At 42.6% G+C, this 21,262-nt stretch overlaps 1 protein-coding gene across 5 annotated transcripts in view; it reads right to left on the bottom strand.

Annotated features, from left to right (window-relative positions):
* Positions 1–21,262, bottom strand: part of UBR4 (ubiquitin protein ligase E3 component n-recognin 4) — an 80,724-nt gene that overhangs the window by 29,999 nt on the left and 29,463 nt on the right. Inside the window, exons 44-73 of one of the 5 annotated variants that reach the window (XM_052793591.1) lie at positions 21,000–21,157; positions 19,754–19,925; positions 19,392–19,593; positions 18,940–19,103; positions 18,505–18,721; positions 17,896–18,112; positions 16,470–16,502; positions 15,298–15,361; positions 14,678–14,812; positions 13,835–14,009; positions 13,472–13,609; positions 12,897–13,018; positions 12,181–12,292; positions 11,498–11,628; positions 11,179–11,356; positions 10,882–10,986; positions 10,236–10,391; positions 9,397–9,565; positions 8,565–8,661; positions 8,016–8,123; positions 7,420–7,536; positions 6,030–6,239; positions 5,138–5,287; positions 4,190–4,417; positions 3,999–4,077; positions 3,287–3,529; positions 2,162–2,330; positions 1,404–1,548; positions 608–693; positions 3–90 (exon numbers count right to left, since the gene is read on the bottom strand). In XM_052793591.1, coding sequence (XP_052649551.1) covers positions 3–90; positions 608–693; positions 1,404–1,548; positions 2,162–2,330; positions 3,287–3,529; positions 3,999–4,077; positions 4,190–4,417; positions 5,138–5,287; positions 6,030–6,239; positions 7,420–7,536; positions 8,016–8,123; positions 8,565–8,661; positions 9,397–9,565; positions 10,236–10,391; positions 10,882–10,986; positions 11,179–11,356; positions 11,498–11,628; positions 12,181–12,292; positions 12,897–13,018; positions 13,472–13,609; positions 13,835–14,009; positions 14,678–14,812; positions 15,298–15,361; positions 16,470–16,502; positions 17,896–18,112; positions 18,505–18,721; positions 18,940–19,103; positions 19,392–19,593; positions 19,754–19,925; positions 21,000–21,157 — 4,368 coding nt within the window. The remainder of the gene's footprint in view (positions 1–2; positions 91–607; positions 694–1,403; positions 1,549–2,161; positions 2,331–3,286; positions 3,530–3,998; positions 4,078–4,189; positions 4,418–5,137; positions 5,288–6,029; positions 6,240–7,419; positions 7,537–8,015; positions 8,124–8,564; positions 8,662–9,396; positions 9,566–10,235; positions 10,392–10,881; positions 10,987–11,178; positions 11,357–11,497; positions 11,629–12,180; positions 12,293–12,896; positions 13,019–13,471; positions 13,610–13,834; positions 14,010–14,677; positions 14,813–15,297; positions 15,362–16,469; positions 16,503–17,895; positions 18,113–18,504; positions 18,722–18,939; positions 19,104–19,391; positions 19,594–19,753; positions 19,926–20,999; positions 21,158–21,262) is intronic. The other 4 variants (XM_052793592.1, XM_052793593.1, XM_052793594.1 and 1 more) reach the window with 4 other exon arrangements.

Below are 21,262 nucleotides of genomic sequence, written 5' to 3'. Positions count from 1 at the left end.
ACACAGAAGGGCACCTCTGGATTGTTGCAGACAAGGCAAGGATCGCTCTCCAGGTAATAGCCATCAAATTCCACCAGCCCAGACAGCGTGCTGGAATGAGGGGAAGAACATTGACATACGTAATTTGGCATTCACCATGTTTTAAACACAAGCCATTCAATCAGAATAGTTTCAGTTTACCTGTAGTCCCCAGTCCCAGATTTAGTAACAGAAGCGTTACAATGTAAAGCACATTGAAAATTATTGCTTTTCAGTAGGCAGCATTTTAGGATAAGTATTAACTGCCAATGCATGAATAAGAACATAACACTTAATTCTGCAAGTCTATATTCTCCAGTTGGTCCTAATATTTTGTAACATTTACTGAAAATGAAAGCAAAAACGCTAAAGCCAAACTACTGCTGATAGCGCACAGAACGTCATGTTTTTCAGATGGCAGAAAGGAATCTGCTATTCTCCCAAGACCAGCTGCAGCAAGCATGCAATCTCAGTAGGGGTCCTTCCTCCACCACGATTTTATTAGAAGAATTGCGTATTCCCCTGTGGATTGCAGCTCATCTGCTGAAAAGCTCTTTAGTGAAATGGATCAAAGTCAGAAGTAACTCACTTGTAAATGTTGGAGTTAGGGTGGTTGGTAAGAATGTGGTTTTGAGTCCGGAGGATCTCCACGGCCTTTTGGGAGTATTCCTTCAACTGAAATACAATTAGGAAAATACTGTCTTCTCAACATTTTTTTTTTATTGCTACAAAGACATAAAGATTTCTCATCTTCTGGCATTCCAGGTCCCCCAAGAAGATGCACGCACTATACCCACAGGAACTTATGTGGTTAAATCATTACCCAGGAATGTAATAGATCCTAAAATTAGACCTTTACCACAGTAACAGTGCTATTTGTCAGCCAATCACTGCAAATGCCTGCCAAGATTCGTAAGGCATTCCCAGCTCTTTAAACATACATATGCCAAGTGTCAGCGCGTCTGAATTACTTGTTCTCAAGCCCACTGGTCCCCTAAGAAATCCTACCACTTCCTTTGTTCAAAAGTCGTGGTTACAAAAGTTTTCTAGGAGCTGAAATATCAAAAATATATAAATTAGAACTAGTAGATAAATGTATTTTCCCACAAAGGCTTCCTGTGGGAAAATTTTCTTCTAAATTAAAAAAAAAACCCAAACCCCAAAATCTTCCCCCCCAAAACAATAAAACAAAAAATCCACACTCCCCAATTTTTTAAGGACCCTGCCTTTTTTAACATTCAAATTTGGGGAAGAAAAAAAATTTCCACCAGAAGCTCTTTTGACAGAAAATCTGTCCCAGCTTTATCATAAATGAACACTAACATAATTCGTCAGAAGTAGCAGAACCTGGGATGCTGTACCTCCTTTTCAGAATGACACCGTACCTTTTTCTCAGTCTGCTGTGTTTTCAGAGAGAAGTATCCCAGGAGATCTACAAACTGGGCAGCCTTTCTTCCATAGGCTGGAAGCTCTGGCCAGATTGACCACATGAGATCCAACAGTAATTCCTGCTGAGACTTGTTTGAGTTCCTGTTGAATGGATTACATATCAATTAGGCTTGTAAAGATAGTTATATAGACTGCATGGCACACAATCTTATTCAAAAGTAAAATATGTGCTACAGTTCACCAAACTTGAAAACTGTTATCTTGCTATACATCAGAGTTCACGGAGTTAAATCTCATCGATTCTTGCCACCAGCTGTTTTCTAGCACTCTCTGAAATGAAAGCAGCTGTCTTGCAACAACTGAATAGAGTTCTGAAGGAGTTCAGCACCCTAAAGTGTGCCTTACCCTACATAACTCCCAACTTGTTAACTGTATGAGTCTGCATCTGCCTCAGAAATTCACTCGCCCACAAATACCTACTCCTGCAGATGTCAGGAGCCAGACTCTGCAGACAGAAATAAAATGCTTCTTGGAGATGGTAACTCACATTGATCAGTAACAAGTAAGTAACAACTTCTACCTCCAGCCCCAGTAACTGCAACATAGTGTGAGCAATTCAAAGGGGTGCAATCATCTCCAAGCTTCAGCATCCTTCAAGACAGAGGCATTAACTCTTACACATAGACAGAGCTCTCCATAACTGACCTGAGACTGGCTAATAGGAGCCAGGTCAGAGACTCCCTTCCCAGCTCACCTGTAGATGTGCAGTGCAAGGCAGTGGGCCTGCCATCTCACGGAGGACGAGTTAGACTCCAGCAAGAAGCAACGCAGGAACTGAATGAGGGTCTCCTTATCAGCAAACTTGTTCAGCTGGTTCACCAGAGCTGTACACAGCTGATCTTCCTGACTGCCCGAACTCTCGCCTAGGGGATACCGGGTGGCAGAAGACAGACAGACTTAAGAAAGCAGATGAGTGGAGCACCTCATAGGCAGGCTAGCTTCCTATTTTATAGATCATAGAGCAAGGATAATGGGGAAAAATTACTGTGTTTCAGGCAACAAGCTAGTTTAATGTTCCTTTCTCTTTCAAAAAATATAACCTAGTACTCCTGACTATCACAGAAGAAAACTGTTGGAATACTTGCCAGTAAGGACGTGAGAAATGTGCTACACATCCTGATAAAAAGAAAAGGATCAACCATGGCACAGTGAAAAGACTCAGTGAAAAGAGAATTGTCTGACAGAGAAAGCCAAAATGGTTCCTTGAAGAAAAGCCAAGAGAGAATTTATGCCTGTGACTTTTATAGGAAAGCTTAATTACTTTCCCAGGACTTTCGATATCCATTAAGCAGCAGCCCTGGCTCCAACATAGCTTAGAAGTCAAAGAGAGGAAACAAGTCTGAACATAATCATTGAAGAGCAGAGCTAACTGGGTGTGCATCTCCAGTACTTGTTTTAATCCCCATGAGCATTTCAACCTCCTACAACCCAGGATAGGCAAGTTAGGTGGAAGCTACTTCATCACTAGAATAGGTAACTTCCATTAGACAACTTAAAGCCCACTCAAGTTAATAGTTAATGGGTTTGGGATATACTCAGCACTTAATTTCAGCCCCAACTCTTAATTTCAGCCCCAACTCTTAGGGCATACTGCTTCATCTTTGCCCCTCTCCAAACTACATATGGTAAAAAACTGCTCTTCTCTCCTAATTGTTGCTGTAGTCTGCAAGTGCCCTTGCCACGATCCATGACCCTTTCACAACAGTGGTATTTATCACAATGAAAAGCAAGCAGTCCTCTCTAAATAGAGTAAGAAAGGTTCAGAGGAGCAGTGTTCATCCCTGAAACCACCACAGAACAGGGCACAGCTGCAGCTCACCCTCTCGCTCCTTTTCCTTTTCTTCTTTCTTGCTCTTTTTAGTGGAGGATTTGCTCTGTGTTGCTGGCTGCCCAGAGCCCGATGCTGCAGGAGCAGAGGTGGAAGAGGTGCTTGATGATCCAGAGGATGAAGCCACAGACAGCACTTTACTGCCACACAGAGCACAAGACAGCAGCTGCAGGAGAACTGGCGACACTCCCTCATCTACCAGGAAGCTGACTTGAAGGAGGAAATAGAGAACCGCTGCAGAGAAAAGAAGAAAATCTTTGAAGCCCGAATTAAAAAACCAAGCAAACAAAAAAAACCCAACCCAAAACAAAAAACCCTTTCAACAGGATGAGGACCATCCCACAAACTCACAGAACCTTCCTGTCCCTACACTACAGAAGCATAACATTTGGGTACACCAAGGTAAAATGTTTCATCCAAAATTACACACTGGAACAACGGCAGCACAAGTAAGAGAATGCAGATCTCCTATTCCTGTTCTTGCAAGTTATCCATTATACCATATTGCGTTCTTTAGCTAAGGAACAGATGCAGTTAGAGCACTGTGATAATTAGTACTGGAAACAGTTCAGTCCTACTCAAAACTCTCAGCTGTGTTCCCTTTTTCTCTGCTGAGCTTCCCCATCTGAGAAGTCTTGATTGAAACCAAGACACGTAATGCATCCCCTCTGCTCCTTCCCATACTCTCAGAGAAAGAACTCACAGTCATCTTTAATGCAGAATTTCTGCCAGTTTACTGTTCGCTGTGTGGCAATCTCTGCACAAGCCTTTAAATGTTCCATCTGAAAGGCACAATGGGACAGGATTAAACACCATGTCAGTATTTCTATTACTGACATCTTACATAAATGCAACGTACACTTTTTCCTAGTACCATGGCACACTTTTCCTTACCAAGCTAATCAACGTATCGTACTGCAGGGCAGAGCCTGAACTTGCTGTGACCACACTGGCACGAAGGAAAATGCCTTGCTCTTCTAGGAGCTTTTTGATTCCACGAACATGAGAGTCCAACGTGTGAAGGTCTCTGAGCTGGCGGTATTTATCCTTTGATCCACAGATAAAGAGCAAAAGCTTGCGGACTTGGCGGCGCACAAATGGAGTCTGCTGGATCATCAGGTACTAGACAAAGAAAAGCTTACAACATCAGTACTGTGAACTCACCACTAGGCAACCTGTCCCAGCAAAAATATGACATGTTTTCTTACAAAAAGAAAAGATATGGGAGATGCATTCACGAATCTGTCAGCTTTAAGGTACTGTAAAGTCACCTGTAAAAGTAAGTCACAGGCAGAAGAAACACTGCACAGCAATATTGCAGCATCCTGAGCTGTGCAATTGTGAAACCGCCTCTGAAAACCATTCTTTGTCATCTGTGACCTCAAATAAAAAGCTAGTCAAGCCTAATTAAGAAATCCTACCCCATACTTGTGCAAACCTAAGATAACTTGTTATCTCAAGTAGGAAGCTATACAACCAAAGGAACTGAAAAGATATACTCCAAATATCTTACTGATTTCTTTTCTAAGGACTAAGTTAAGCACCAACAGCCAAGCACCATGTTACATTCTACCATCTCAGAGAAGGTTTTCTATTTGACTTTCCTGGCAGCAAACATTGAATTACAGGAAATAATACCAATCTTATTTTTCACATATGCTTTCCTATAGACTCCTGTTCAACAGGAATAAAGTAGAGTCAACAGTTCACCTTCTTTCAAGGGGGATTAAAAAACAGAGATGGATCTGAGATCGGTTCTGCAAAAGCTCATGTCTCCCATGAAAGGTAACGTTACTGGAATTTTTTTGTTAAAATCTGTAGGTGCATCATGTTCTCACTTACCTCAGACAAAAAGTAGAACCAGGAGTGATCAAAGATGGGAGGTGGGATGCGGGAGTTTGTATCTGCAATCTTCTTGATCTGATAGGGCAGCCGCAGTACCATCTCTGTCAGGAGCTGAGTGTAGGCCTCAAAAACATCTGCAGCATGACCCTGAAAGCAAGAGCAATCAATCACGCTCTGGCATCAAACACTCCCAGTGTGATGTCATGACAAGCTACAGGGTACATTTACTGATTTTCTAAATACAAAGCTTTTCTGAACATTTGCAGCCAGAAGAAATGCTCCCAGCTGATAAATAAAAACAAGCCAACAAACCTGCATGAGGACTTTAGATGCAACTATTAGGATGCAGTAAGCTAGTCTGTAGTAATAAGGTGTTTTAACATAGGAGCTTTCTACTTAGGAGACATTCTTACATTTAACTAGGCTTTTTTCACTGCACCTGTACATATATTAAAGCCACCCCTCCCCAGCAGCATCTTAGCATAAAGGCACATGGTGGTTGAACAAGTCTGGGATTTAGTGTGGAAATCCCCATCAACTGCTACGCTTCCTCGCCACAGTAAGTAGCGTTGGTTCAGAAATTCTGCCTGCCAAGCAAAAGGAGTCATGCAATGGAGTAGCTTCCCTTCAGGAAGATTAACACTTCAACCAGAAACAGTGACAGCAGCTCCACAGAACTGCCTGGTTTAAGAATGCATTGATAGATACAGTGAGCTGGGCTGCTCTGAGAGAACTCAGAGCAACCCTAGTTCTAACTATGCACTAAGGGAACAGATTTTAATTGTACTACTGAGGGAAAACCAGTTCTGTAAGGATGCTTTTACTTGCTTCTGTGCAGCAGCCTTTTAATGCAGGTCATGTAAAGCTAACAGCATAGGGTAGGACTCACCTTCACATACTGACGGAGGAAAAAAGGGCTCATGTCAGGTGGAGAAGAAGTAGTGTGAGGTTTCAGGAGCTGGCTGGTGGCTACAGGCTCCTCGTCATTCTGCTGGCTTTTCCAGTACTCCAGCAAAGACTTCAGCACATGCAGACAGTAATCAACAGCACCAGAGCTCAACAACGCAGCAGCAGTGGCACTAGAGATGAGGGAGGAAGACTGAAACAAAGAAGAGATGGATTACTAAAGCACCTGAGAACCACTGTGTCAGAAGAGCAAGGGAAGCTGTGAGAATCAGACAGCAGTTGCTGACACAATGGATAAGAGAGCAGGTTTTTATGAAACTTTACAGGCAGCTTTTAAGTTTGGGGTTTGTTTGAGGTTGGGGTTTTTGGTTTTTTGTGTTTATGAAAAGCAACTCAAATATTTACAGAGACTCTTTTGAACAAGCGCTTAGTAAAGGAAAACAAATAAAATCTCCTCTTAAGTCTAATCTCCCCTCGACACATGTGCCAGAGGCCACTCTGCTATGGATTAGACAACTAGGGCTTTTTTTCCTGCTTTTTTTCTTTTCCCCTCCTTTTTTTTTTTTTTTTTTTTTCCTTAAAGTTGGGATTTCTGTTTGTTTATCTGGGATTTGGCCAGCTGGGCATGAATTCTGGTAGAGAAAGAGTCCCTGTTGCAGATGCCGCTCAGAGCCTCTGCTCCACCCAGGTATTGCTCCACCTGCATTCTGCAAGACGATGAGCTTTGATTTCTGTGGGAAGCTCAAGTGAATAACAAAGGCTGGAGAAAAAGCTACTGTAAATAAAACTATTAAAGCAGCCCTGTAAATCCAAACAAACCCCACAGCTCATAAGCTCATTAAAATTTGATGCAGTTCAGACTAAATTTTTTAACCTCTATGCTTTTTTATTAATCTCCTTCCCACCACACATACTGCTTTTTATGCCTTATTACTGTACCTTTTAGCAACAAATATCTAAGGAATCCTCTTAGCGACTTTTACGTTGACACAGCAGCATATTGCTTTCCAATAATCACATTACAAATCCTCTTTAACCCCTTCAGCACCAGTAAGATGCAAGGAAAAAATCTGCTAGACTGTTTTAAATAACATCATTAATGTGCTGCCCTTAGCTCAGTCAGAAACCGTGCACAAAACAAGTGAATCCAGTTGTCTTTACATGTCGGTTTCCTCCATTCTGAGTTTCAGCAAACATCTTTTTTCACAAGAGTCAAGTAACGTTACAGATTCCTCATAAATTTTTCCAAAACACTTTGAACTATTTTTCAGTTTTACACCAGCTATTTCAGTTAGCAGCTTTTAGGCCACCTTTGATGAACAAAAGCCCCCCAACCACATCATGCCCCTGACAAAGCAATTTGAAGAATGTACCTCACAAATGGAAGACTTGGATCCAGACTTAGTTCTGGACATGAACACACTAAGCAGCCTCATTACCACCAAGTGCACTTCATTCACAGGAGAGCGTTCATTTTTCTTAGACACATCCTGCAAGGAGAGAGCTTGCTTGCTTACTTACAGAGCTGAGCACAATGTCCTAAGCATCTAAATTTCAGTGCTCTGATCCTCATAAAGCATTTCTAATTTAAGCTCAAGCAGTAATACTAAAAAAGCAGCACAAATTCCTCAATATAAGGGTAGACAGTGGCCTGGGTGCCAGAGAACAGTATTACACAAATGAAAAGCTATATATGTCAATTACGCATTACTGATCATGTCTGTTTTAAGAGTTTAATCCAAGCGAAACAAATTTTCATGCTCACTTGTGGATGCCAGAAACAGGAAACAGTGAGAGTTACACTCATGTCATTTTCTACTTTATGTGAAGTGAGCCAAGAGAAATAAACTGCCTGAACACATCCATACAGCAATGTGTTTCTATAACTCCCATGCATCTAATTCCTCCGTGGAAAGAAACCCTGTCTAGAAGGAGCAAATCGAGAGTGTGTGCACATACTGAAGCTTACCTTTTTGTCCATGCACAGTTCTGCAATCAGCTGGGACAGGAGGTTATCTAAAGCTCCCTTATCTTTCTCATCATCTCCATCTAGGTCTGTTGTGAGCATCAGAATAACCTGGGAATAGAAGTCAGAGAATTAACAGAAGGCAGGTTCCAAGTTTTCAAGATAAATACAGATCATCTTTCACAAAACATCGCAGATTTTATCTTGATTAATCTATGTTCGTTCCCAAATTCTGCCGGCGCCATCACACCCTAATATGAACATTCAGTATAAACCCAAAAAGACCCTTCCAAATACGTCGGAGTTCAAGGATTTTAGCCCTTAGGCTCATCAGCCAGCTGTAACACCACACTGAGAAAGGGTACAAGTCTAGCAAAAATCTATGGGTAAGGAATGCTGTGCAACAGATTGAACACTTTAGAGATGGACTCACACCCTGTGACTAGGCAGGAAAGAGGAAGGGAAAAGCATGTGCAAACAGAAACCCAGCAGTAGTAGTAGCAGTGATTAAGTGTTTGATTAAGGCTTAACTTCCAAGCCCTCCTCACTTACCTGCATGTAAGGAATGGCCCGGACTCCTCCAACATTCCTCAGCTGAGGTAAGTTTTGCAGCAGCCTCTCCAGCAACATCAGTCGGACCATGTGCAGCCTGGGAAGTCAGAAGCCAGGAATCAGACACAAAGCACTTCAGACACATCACAAGAAATATGAGACCCAGCAGGATCACCAACGGAGCACTGCAATTTACCACAGAAGTTCAGAGCATGAGGAAACCCTAAGGTCATCGAATCCGCACCAACAGGAGTGGACTCCCTCAGACTTCACAGTCAAGCGATGTCAAAGATGCGGAGCAACTCTGACAATGGACGTAGTTATTCACTTCAGAACTACACTGCCTAGCATGACCACCTGCAGAATTCAACTGTCTAGAAACAGATACTACAAAACAGTTCCAAACTGCACTGTAAAAATGACCAAGCATCTGTTCCCACAGAATGAAAAACTGCAGATCTTTCCCAAAGTACTTAGCACTCTTGCACATACTTTTTTACTAACACTGAATTTCACAAGCTCCGAAGCTGTAGATTTTGGTGATTCCTCTGTTTGCTAGACTCATGCAGGATTTTTTCATCACCTCGTACAGGCAGCAGTTTTGTGGGACACACACTAGGTATGTGTAACACGTTATATGGTGAATGCACAGAGGAAGGCATTTTGCAATGGCAGTTTGCTCTATTCTATGTTTCTGACTTTTGATTTTTACTGTTCAACAGAGTCACAAATCACACTCCATGAATTTCAGCAACTACAGTCCACTCCTCTACAAACAATCACACTGCAGACCAGATGTGCTATTCTTGAAGAGGAAAACAAAGCCCCTTGCCTGTTGCTGGTGTGGACGTCTCCCTCTGCCTCCCCTTCCCCTTCTGAACCATCTCCCTCTTGCTGGCCTGTGGTAGTGCTGATAGCGCCTGTGCTTGAGCTGACGCTGCCCGGTCCAGCAGGGTGGCCCTCGGCTGTCGTGTCCCCATAGGCACTACTACGACCAGACACTGAAAAAGAAAAATAACAAAAGGGAAAGACAATGTCAGCACAATTTAACATGAATCTTGTGTGCTTCATAGCAACCAACACAGCTGAACTATACTTTGGAATGATGGTTCTAAGGAGATGGTGTCTTTGGTTATCTTCATAAAGCTAGCAGAGAGTCATTTCTACAGATGCAACTTAACACCCCTAGCATTCTTTCATCTGCCAGCCTCATCTTCATGGCCCAAACTGAATTGGTTCCACAGCAGTAGTTTAAACCGAGTCAGAAGAGGCATAGATGGGCAGTGTGGACATAATTTTTTTTATAAAAGTTCGTGATTGTTTTACCTAGGTATCAGTCCCAAGCAAAAAAGAGAGAAATTAATTCTGTCCCATCCAAACTTATCCAGCAGTATAGTGAATTCTTTCAGTCTTGCTCTAGGCTACTGCATTCTCTTATTACGGGCCAGCAAAAACCACTGCAGATTCCACACTTCTAGAGAACTACAATAAGCGAGCAAATATTCAGTCTGTATGGCAGTTTGGCAGTAACCATAAAATGATGCATGGCGCCATCTATTTGGAACTGAGATTTCTTCTTTGCCAGGGATTACCCACCCCCTCTCATTCTGGTAAAGTCCTATTATAGTAGAAAACAGATGCACAGACACTGGTGCAGCAAGAGATACTTACCACTGTGCTCACCAGCTACGGAGTCCACCGCGCTGCCACCGCTCTCAGAGCCCACACTCCCACCATGGTCTGCAGGTGAAGTCCGAAGAGTTGAGCCATCTGTTGCAGCTGTGCTGCCTTCATCATCAGACGCTGGAGCTAAGAGAATAAAGAGAGCTGTTACAAGTAAAAACACTGCCTTGATATAACTTCAAAAGATGCACACGCTACGAAAGAAAAACCGTGAATATTTGTCTTTGGTTTTATGTCAATTTTCAACTACAAATCAAAAGGGAACTTAGAAGTGTTCATCAGTACATTTAAGCCTGCTAAAAGCAGTGGAGGAGAGATACCCTGAGAAGGAAACCTTCTCATCAAATAGACAGTCATGCAAGTTACTTGAAGAACAACGTCTAGTTGTTTATAAATGCAAAGGAAACACAGTATATGGTTTATTTTGTCTGCTTTATTTTAAGGAGAGGAAATAACTTCCTCAGAAGCCTACAGTGAAAGTCCATCAAAGCAGGAAAAGGCCATAAATACACTATCAAAAATACATTAAGCCAATAGTAGTAATTGGTTCTTCAAAACCGTATTTACAAACAAATTTTAAGTCATTATTTAGGTCAAAATCAAAAAAGCTTGATTCCTTGCAGTGAACAGTTACCTGATGCTGTTGTATCTGAGAGCGTTCCAGCATCAAGAGAAGAAGAGCTGGGTGCTTGGCCAGACAGTCCTAAGCTCTGAAGTCCAAGTGCACTACTGCTGCTCCCTGCAAGAAGAAAACAAATTATGAGTATCTTTCTATGAGAGAATTATGTTAACTCTGGTGTTCTCTGTACATTTCATGGTTCTATTATCTTTGCTTTGTTGGTGGTGACATCAACAGCTTCTGCTTTGCTTCTTTCCCAGTTTCCTCATGTTCCATTTACCTTTTTGACTGCCAATAATGGCCACATCTTACCTTGCTGATCTTGTTGCAGGCTCAGGGCAATAGCCAATTCCACCATTGTTTCATCATCTGCATCTGGAGGAATATCCAGCATCGGAGGGAATCCCTCTGCTCCAGCCAGAAGAGCCTCCAAGGGAGAAGGGTTCCCATTATTCACATTTTCAGAAGTCTCCAGAACCATAGATTCGGACTACAGAGAGAAAACACAGTGAGAGCTTTCACCAAACCGCCACCAGCTAATGGAGCACTACAAACTGATTCATCATAACCAAATTAAACTCAAATACCTAACATAGTTAAAAGGCTCCAAAGAGAAGCACTCTGGACTTACCACCATCTCGAAGTCCCCATGATCAACTTCGCTTTGCTCCTGGCTTTCTTGTCGGATATGCTCGCCATTTGCTATCCCAGAACTCTGCAGCTTGTCTTCTGCGTCGTCATCATCATCATCATCCTTATCTCCTGAGTTACAAAGGATTAATTCACAAATGCACTCTTTCCTCACATCATCACGAACAAGGTAATTAATGCTGGAAAAAAACCCAAGCTATCCTCAGTTTACCCCAAGTCACTAATAGATTCCATGACAACTACAATTCATGTCAATGCTAAAAAGTGTCTCTTGGATGGAGATCTGATACTGTAATTTTGGTCTGCACGCATCTTTATGACTGATTTATAAGGACTTGAAAATATGCACAGAAATACTAAGACAGTCTGGATTACTACGCCCTAGATAAAATAATCAGATTTCCCTATCACTGCAAGACGAATATCTCAGAGAGATCTCATCTCCTCTTTGAATCCCAGAATATCAAAGAAAAGGTGAATGTTTATTAAAAAACAAACCAAAACCAGGTTTTATAATGGGGAAGAGAGAGCAAAAGAAAGGAGAAAGACTGGTTTTAGTCTTTTTCAGTCTCTATGTATAAGACTACTTTATTTTATTGTCTTTTCTGACAAATGAAGTAGGTCGTGCTCATTTAAAGGCAAAGATGAATGGAACTTGCATACCCATAGGAGTATTGCTCCGAGGGGAGGATGGCAAGGTGACATGTCTCCGCTTGTTTCTTGGTCTCAGCACTCTGATCAAAGCTTGTTTGCAAGAAAAGCTCACTGCAGGATCCTAGAGGGTTAATAGTTAATCATTAAACTTCTTAAGCTTTAAGTGCTTATTCACAGTATTTGGAAAGATAGCTAAAAGTACACTTACGACTCTGTTAGTCATGATTCATGTAAGACATATGTCACTGCCTAACTTCTAAACTCACTGTTTCCTCCAACAGCCATAAAGCAATACTTATCATTCCACAGGCAGCACATGACACATTACTGAAACACAAGGAGAGAGAAATTTCTCCTTCATTCACTTCTGGCTGTGTGTTTTTAGCTGCATGCCTCTATTTTGCATCTGTGCTATGTATTATCATTCCACCTGTATGTAATTCTCTTCGTATTATAGAATCATGGAATCATTTAGGTTGGAAAAGACCTTTGAGATCATCCAGTCCAACCATAAAGCTAACACTGCCAAGTCCACCACTAAACCGTGTCCCTAAGCGCCACAAATACACGTCCCCCCTCTGGGGATGGTGACTCAACCACTTCCCTGGGCAGCCTGTTTCAGTGCTTGACAACCCTTTCAGTGAAGAAATTTTTCCTAATATCCAATTTAAACCTCCCCTGGCGCAGTGTTAGAGGCTGAAGCAGAGCAGAGCAAGATTACATACTGGGCAAAGTAACATCTGCATGTAGATCTTGGATGCTGTATGGATACAATCCAATTCACACGTGCAGTATCCATGGATAATATCCACCAAAGCGTTGACAGTGGCTTCAACGTGAGTGAGACCTAAGGAGGAATAAAAGTAGGACTGTAATCGACTACCTTTCCATTTCAGCACGTAGAGTGAGACACTGCAGGAAGCATCTTTTATTTGCAGAATTCAAGGGAGAATGTTAGCACCACAAATATATTTGAAGTTTCAATCCAAAATGAGCTTACACACCAGTCTTGTCTGTCTAACGTGCACGCCACATACCAGCACCACTGAATATCCTCTAACACCATCCATGCAGCCAAATGTGCGTAAATCAATCATCAGTCCCCTTTTACTAGCACAATACACATACTTCCAAACAAAAGCATTAGAGCAGAATTTGCAGATATACCTTAGAAAGCATGCATTGCATCATTAGCATCTTAAGCCTAGTTTGGAACAAGTAATTTTCTCTGTTTACAAGCTTAAAATAGGATCCTTCAAAATACACGAGCTTGACAAAAGCAAATGAAGAGCTAGCATACCTGGCAGGCAGGCAGGGGCAAGGAAGGCGTTTTTGGGTTTTGATGCATGTAGCTTCCAGAAGTGGTTAACCAGCTGGGTAATAAAAGTGCAGCCATCTCCTTCAGCGTGTTTCTGGGCCTCTTGCCCGTCTTCACTCTCTGTACAGATTAAAACACAGTTGTCAGATATGTGCAGGGGAAAGCATTAACAAGCAGGGTAACACCATGTTTATTTGAAATGGCTTTTGTTAGAGGCTCCGATGTCCTCATTACAAGGACTATTGCACACCTAACAAATGTGTCAAATACAGTCCCTGTCACACCGAACCAGATACCCCAAGATATCTTCAATTATCACTTGAGGAAAATTACAGACTTATCTACCTGTTTCCAACTGTGGCAGCTTTGATTCTGTATAGTGGACGAGATTGTTGGGTCTCATAATAGCAATGGATCGAGCAGTGATGACCAGCCTCTGAAATACTTCAGGATCAAGGTCCTTTCCTTCTTTCGTTGAGGAACTCAAATACTGAATGGCTTTACTTAGCAATGCTTGATCCTGTAAAGTGAAAGATAACATAGGCAAAGAAAAACAACAGACAGCAGCACAACAAAGCAACTGAAGTACAACTGCAGGGCAGATCCTGGGGAAATCCGGCACTCGCTCCTTTAATTCTTGGCCAATGTCATCTAGGAAGGACAACTAATATTAAAAAGTCACCCTGTAACAAAAGAAATGTGGCTTGAGAATTGATTTTCACATTTGCTTCCCCTCAGGCTTAAATGTGGATGGGAAGACCAGTGTATAAACATAATCATTCAAGTGGTTAGCAAAGGGTATCTGCAGGCATCTGTGCATTTACTGCAATTATGTTAGCACATAGTCTAGCCACTACTTACCCTAGTATTTTTCTATCACCCTAAGCCAGATGCCTGTGGAAACGGAAACCAGAGCTATGGACACAGTTTGCAAACAAACTTCATGTGTTTCGAGATCCTGATTTCTCTAGATTAACTGACATTATTTCCCATCAAAATTTTCAAAAAGCATTTTAAGTAGTGAAGTTCTGGTGAAACACAAAAGCCAACAAGGCAGGCAGCAGGAGCTAAAGGAAAATTAGCCAGCAGGTTTATGCTGCATGGAGGAACGGCTTTCTGGGTGTGTGTTGCACCTCAACCATAAACTGGCAAGTTACAGGAGACATTGAAATCCTTGCACCATGTTACCTTGTGGTTATGGTATGCTGAGCGGCTGGTGTGCAAGCTAGCCAAGAGGCTCTTGGTTTGCTGCTGGACACTGGAAGGAGCTGGCATGGACAGCAGCATAGTAGCCAGTTCCTGAGCTGCCACCTTATTCTTCTCCTGCTCCCAAGAACAGACAAAAACATTCTTCAGTACATTTACCATTAAGGTGATGCATGAGTCCGATTTCTCAGCGTGCCTGCAGCTCCCTCCCCTCCTTGCACTGTGCATACAAGTTTCTGCCTTCCTTCAATACAGTTTTGATAGCCTCCTCAATTTATTATTTGACATTTAAGGAACATTTCACATGTCTACACAAGAAAAGTCCTTTTGAGATTTTTGAGCAGGGCTTCTACCCTGCTGTTTTTGTAAACGAGGTCACTCTACAGCACAAAAATCCCACCAGCGATAAATGCAAATGCCAATTGTCATTCTAAACTAGTTTCAAATGCTTTTCGCTAAGTCAACTTTCAGATCAGTGCTCTGAGCAAAACGGATGCGGCTCTCTTCCGTATCAGGCCCCCAGGGCTGCAGGAGGTGCTGCTGATCTTGCCCCTCCTCCCCCATCTCTGAAAGCTCAAGAATGTATTCAGAAAGTTACTTGCCTTCTCGTTGACTGGTCCTACAGCAAAGCAGCTTTCCAGCGCTTCTAAAGAACTCACTACTAGCCTGAAGGGAGAAAGGAAAGCAGGCTTGAGTACAGCAACCCTTCTCTCTCCTTAGCACTTTGCTTTATGCGGGCTACAGTCATGAGTAGCTCAGAGACAGCTAACGAATGCCAAGTACAAAATCAAAGCATGATAAAACCTGCCACAGGCACCATGCATATCATTTCATTGTGTTACAGACCAGAGTTAAACCTGGCTCACGCTCACAGACAAACTTAGGACTGCTTTAATAATCCACAGCTGAAAGACAGGGGCTTTTCTCTACCAAAGAGGATAAAACATTTCCTTACGCAGCCTGCAGCAGGGATAACTTGGATTGTCTTGACAGTACCAATTCACCATGGCCCACAGACGTACATATGACTGCAGATCAAGGGTTGGTATGACACATGGGAAAAAGCGTAACCGACTTTTCTAAGGGAGCAAGATTCTACTCGCTTGCTATTTTCACACAGGTTGCTCTTTCCAATTTGGAGTTTCAGCGCAAAATATTCCAGAGGAAAATTTAACTTGGAGCACTGGGTATGACCCAAGTGAGAGATGCTGAGGTCCGAACTTTTGACAGCAGTAAGGCAGGCTAGTAAAATACTTGCCCCAAGGGAAAACCTTATTTACAACTTGCAGCAAAGTGCTGAATCTCCCCTGCAGCACCACTTCATGCCTCATGGTAGAACTACCTGAAATGCCATCTGACACACCAGAAGGAGGAGTGCAAGAATACAGGAAAAAGGAGGGAAGAGATAGCATTAAGAGGAGAAATAACAGTGTAGGATTGGATACAAGGTAGAAGAAACAACAATTGTCTGGTCTGGTGGTGATAAATAACGTTACATTTCTCTACCCACAGCCACCCTCCATAAAGCTAGCAGGGAAACATAAGTGGGATAAGAGGAGTCTGTCAAACAAGCAACAGTTATGCTGTATACAGCAAAAATCTGCAAACCACCTCAACTTTACATTTTGCTAAACCATCTGCCATGCAATGACCAGAATGTAAAGAAGCAAATGTCACTTGGAAAACAAAAAAAACCAGTCAACAAAAGCCACACCATGTGTTCTGTCTCTCTGACACACACTCATTCGTGCAGAGAAAAGGATGGCATACTAACCGGTCCAGGGTGGTTAGGGACTCAGTTTCAGAACTTTGGGGGAGCAAAGAAAAAGGAAAAAAAAATAAAAATGTGTAAAGCTCACAGAAAAACTCCCTAGAACACATTCTAAGCAAAAGGCAAATTAAATGGGGAAATCAGAAGCCGGGAGAGCACTATATACAGTAAATCTAAGCACGGTTCTTTCTACTTGGGCAGCAGACACCTGCCTAATAGCAAAACAAACAAAGGAGATCCAGGCCACCTAGCACAGAGAAGCCAAGCACACTGCTTAAAGCACCAGTGAAGGTTAAATTTGAAGTGCAGACACTAAACTTCTGATAGGAAAGCTGCCTCTTGCCTGCCATTAGTTGTTCCTACTCAAGAGGCCCTTTATAAGGTAACCATGCTGCATTCTGTAACACGTAAGTAAAAATAAAAAGAGTAATTTTTTTGGTTCCGAGTTTTTCGAATATAATCCCACTGCTTTGGAAAATCAGAAAGCATGTCTGTGCAGAGAGGGACATCTTGTGGAGATGTCACAGCGGAGGAGGGAAGAAAAGAGAAAATAAACACAGGAAAAAAATCCCATGAACTATTAGAAAAAATATTAAAGGATGGCCAAACAGGTCCTTCAACTGGATATAACTGCCACTTCAAGCCCTGAACCTTTCCCTGAGAATTTCAGTAAGACAAAATTAACCATCACTTATTCGCAGTCAAGCAGCCTATCCCTTACAATGCTCATTTTTCAGCAGTGCTAGTTCCTCTTCGATCTGTTTCCCTCCTACCCTTGCTAGCTTCCCAGGCTTTCTACAAATCTTATGGTACAGACTGTATGAGCTCAGAGAAAAAAAAATGGGGTGGATATAACAAAACAAAACAAAAGTCTCTTTCTTCTGCTAAATATATGCCAGCTCATCCTTGTGGTTTGACTCTCAATAGGTATATGGAGGGGAAAAAACCCAACACTTTCTCCACCACAGTAGTTAAGCCTGAGACATACAGGCTACAAGATAAGTTCGTGGGAATCAGTAGCCTAAAGCAAGGTCACACACAAAGCCCTCCTCAGAACTGAACTTAACTTCAGAGAGGCCTAACCTTAGCTAGATCTAGAGAATGAAAAAGGGCCAGCTTGAAATGAGAAAATGTACCAAGAAGGCAGAAATCTCTTTTAGCTCTTCAAGACTGCTGTAACAAATGAACTTAGCAACACAAAGCACGCACACAGATCTATCCATCTACTCCACCAGATAAATCAAGAGTGAGTGCACAGCCCTCCTTAGAAGATAGTCATTGATTTTTCAGTTGTTTTGTATGGCAGTGAGAACAACTCGCTAACTCCGTTTAGTTCTCCCAGGTAAGAAAGGCATACAAGTGTACCTAGGTCCCCTCTACAGCAACTACCCATTTTCAAGGAGAAATAAAAGAAAGATTGCAGAAATACCTCTCCAGGACAGTCCCACTGGCAGCAGCAGGGGTAGCCGACTCCGTGTCTCCAGTACCATTCCCTTGATTCAGGTTTTGGGGACAAACATTGCTCACTGAAGCAGATGGGAAATCCTCGGGGGGCTCATCAGGCCATCCAAACTGCTCCTTGGTTTTGCCATAAATTTTTATGGAATCCATCATTGTGACTCCAGCAGGATCCACAGAAGCCCCAACTGCAGCAATGAGAGAAATTTCTTAAAAACTAACAAAACAGTTTCTTTTGAATACAAACAAGCATAGCCTCATAAGGTCAGAATAGCGATTACACTGCGTCATTAATATACAGCCACTATGACAGTTTCATCTCCTTTTCAAAGCCACTTTCCTTCTCTGTTACCTCAACACAAAATTATTGAGCTGACCTATTGCACATTCATCCACTGCAGCAAGAAACTGGGCCATAAATAAAGTTATTAGATGTTCAGGATCTGCCCCTCAAGCTGTTTCTGTAGTTGGGTCAAACGAACAGATTGTGGAAACCCTCTCTACTATGAGGTGAAGCACAGTAGCTTCAACCCAAGCAAAACCAACAGGTAGTCAAAGCAAACAATTAACAAAGACTTACTGAAGATGGTCAGTTTTTTGTCAGCCTGCAAGGCTTCCTCGCGAGTGAAAGGGAAGTCAAACCAACGAGCCCTGGTCATGTTCAGCTGCATTGTGCGGCCAAAGATCTCCAAGTACGAGGGCGCTCGCTCTATTGCTTGTGTGCCAATCTGGATCCGCATGCCTGTCATCACCATCGTGCTGTTATTGTTTGTCACTTCAATGGTGAAACCCCCAGGCTGCAGATGACAAATCACAGCTCAGAAAGGTGAAGTAAAAAATTCACTCCTAAGCTAATGAAGTCTGTACACAGGTGCCTCCACTGTTTACCTAGCACTATCACAGGATTTGTACAGGGTCATTTGAACAAAGCAGTCTTCTAAGAAAAGGCATGCTATCAATCCAGACAATAACATCACCTAGAAGCCCAACAGAATCCCCAAATTGCCCCATTTACCTTTGTGTTGGCCACATACATGCCAGTGGAATTGAGCCGGTGCTTTATCTGCTGAGCATTGTAAACCTGCAGCAGGTCATTGCCTCCAAACTCGACATCTGTGAGTTGCTGGTTGTGTTCAAAGAAGTCAATAGGGAAGTTCACTTGGCTGGATGTGCGAGTTGCTAAAAGGGAAGAGATATGTTTTTGACAAAATACATTCTAAACAGGCAAAGCTATGGCAAAAAGGCTGCAGAATGAACTTGCCTCCTTTGGAAATGACTGTGTGAGCCAGATAGCTATGTATTTTTATATAGATCTATGGAAACATTTTACCCAGACTTAGCCAGTACTTAGCCCTGAGGTTAACCATCAGAAGTGAACATCTTAAGTACCTGTATGATGCTGATCAATCTTTGCATCTACATTTGCCACCGCTACCTTGCACAAGATATGTGTGAGAAGCCCCTTACTAATAGCAGCTGCCTTGCGCTTGCGAACTGGCTTCATGATGCTGATGACGCTGCTAGGCTGGAGAGAGGGCTGGAGCCAGTAGGAGGTATTCTCTACGTTGGCCATGTAGATCCTCAGGCTGCCATCTTCACACAGGAGGATCATAGTGGTCCTCTGCTGCTCATTGCAGGCTGTGTGACGGATGGCCACCATGTCCTGAATCTGCAGAGGCAAGCAATGCAAGTCAAGGAAAGGACCTGGCAACTGCTGCTTGAAGAACAAACTCTTTGCATTAGAAAAGCTGCAAAGACCAGAGATCTTGTTGATGGAACAAGAAGAAACCACATTTTGAAGGCCAAAAATGCAGGGAACTATGACTAACCTTTGCTTTGGCTGGCAAGGTTTTAATCTCCTGGATGAGAAAGGTGTCTGGCTTCACCATCACCACCAGTGGGACACCTGTGGTTTGTTGAACACAGCACACCAAGCCAGGATGGTTCATCACCTCAGACCACTGACACAGTGCTGGTGAAGTCTTACTCCCACCATTTGAACTGCAAGAGATGAAGGGCAGAATGACATAAATTTAAGAAGCAACACAAGCGAAAAAACACAAAATTCATCACTGTTCAAATCAGTTAAAGCTCTGTCCTCAGCAGGAACTCAAAGCACTGCATTAATGAACAGCCAGGAACATCAGTGCCTAGTTTACAGATGAGAAACCAGAGACAGTCACTTGAGTGGGCAGAAGGCACAAGCATCCCAATTCACAGCCCTGATCTCTACCCTGAAAACTCGAGGAAAGACACTTAATTAGTAAAATAACATTCTATGCCCAAAACCAAGGGAGTAATTTTAAAATGGCTTTCAGCTATCTTTTTATCTGAACAGATGCACAGTTTCAGTTTCAACACACCCAACAGCACTAAGCAAAGGCCAATGCAGGAGAATCTGTGTGACTGCTCACTTGAAAAAAAAAAAAAAACAAACCAAAAAAAACACTGCAGAAAGACTAAGTCAAACTCAACTGGGGCTAGGGAGCTCTTGGAACCTGACCCTTCTACAAAGGCTACTCACGGGAGAGGCTTTGAGTCAGGCTAGTGTGGCCAAAATGCCCAGCTCTGCTTGTCAGAACTCATGATAGAACAGCTTTTTTCTTGCCACATTCATAGCATAAGAGATTGGTTTCCCCCAAGGGAGTCTGAAAATAAGCCTTAATATGCACAACACACAAGGTCCACTGCAGTACTGGTGCTGAAAGGAAACAAAGGCTTCCTGCTCTGCAGCCTCCGTGAGGGTGGGTAATCCCATCGGTTCCAGCTGCTGCACCAGTAGCAGCTCTGCACTGTACAGCAAGACTGCTCTGAAGCCACCTTACTGCTGTGAAATCCTAGTGGGAAGAAAAAAATGCATACGCGCCCAATGCCGAAACAGCTAGCTTTGGTTTCAAATCATTCTGCAATCAGGGCAGAAGCATCGTGAAAAGTAGCAAGAAATCATCAGTCAAAACGGGGATCTTCACCACAGGCTTTGGCCGTTCAGAGCTGGGATATTAAGAATAATTAGTAATATTTATTAATAATAAACAGAAATGAAAACTTCAGGGGAGTCTTCCACATAACCCTCACCTCTTTATGTTAATTGGGAATAGCCGCTGCACTTCCAGATTGGCCCGGCTGATGGTGGCTGCAAAGGATTTGCCTTGACAGTAACTGAAGAACAACATCTGCAGCACATGGGAGTAATACACTGACACACCACCTCCTGCTACCTGGCCATTACTGTCCTGTAGGATCAGAGAGAAACAACAACATTTAAGATAAACACACATCCTCCAAAACACTCTTGTCAGGCTTTTAAATTTCTCATTATGGTATTCCAAAAGCCTGTC

This window comes from Harpia harpyja, chromosome 7 (genome assembly GCF_026419915.1).
Source record: "Harpia harpyja isolate bHarHar1 chromosome 7, bHarHar1 primary haplotype, whole genome shotgun sequence".
NCBI lineage: Eukaryota > Metazoa > Chordata > Aves > Accipitriformes > Accipitridae > Harpia > Harpia harpyja.
The sequence above is the reverse complement of the archived record's forward strand: the minus strand, read 5'-3'. Positions and strand labels throughout refer to the sequence as shown.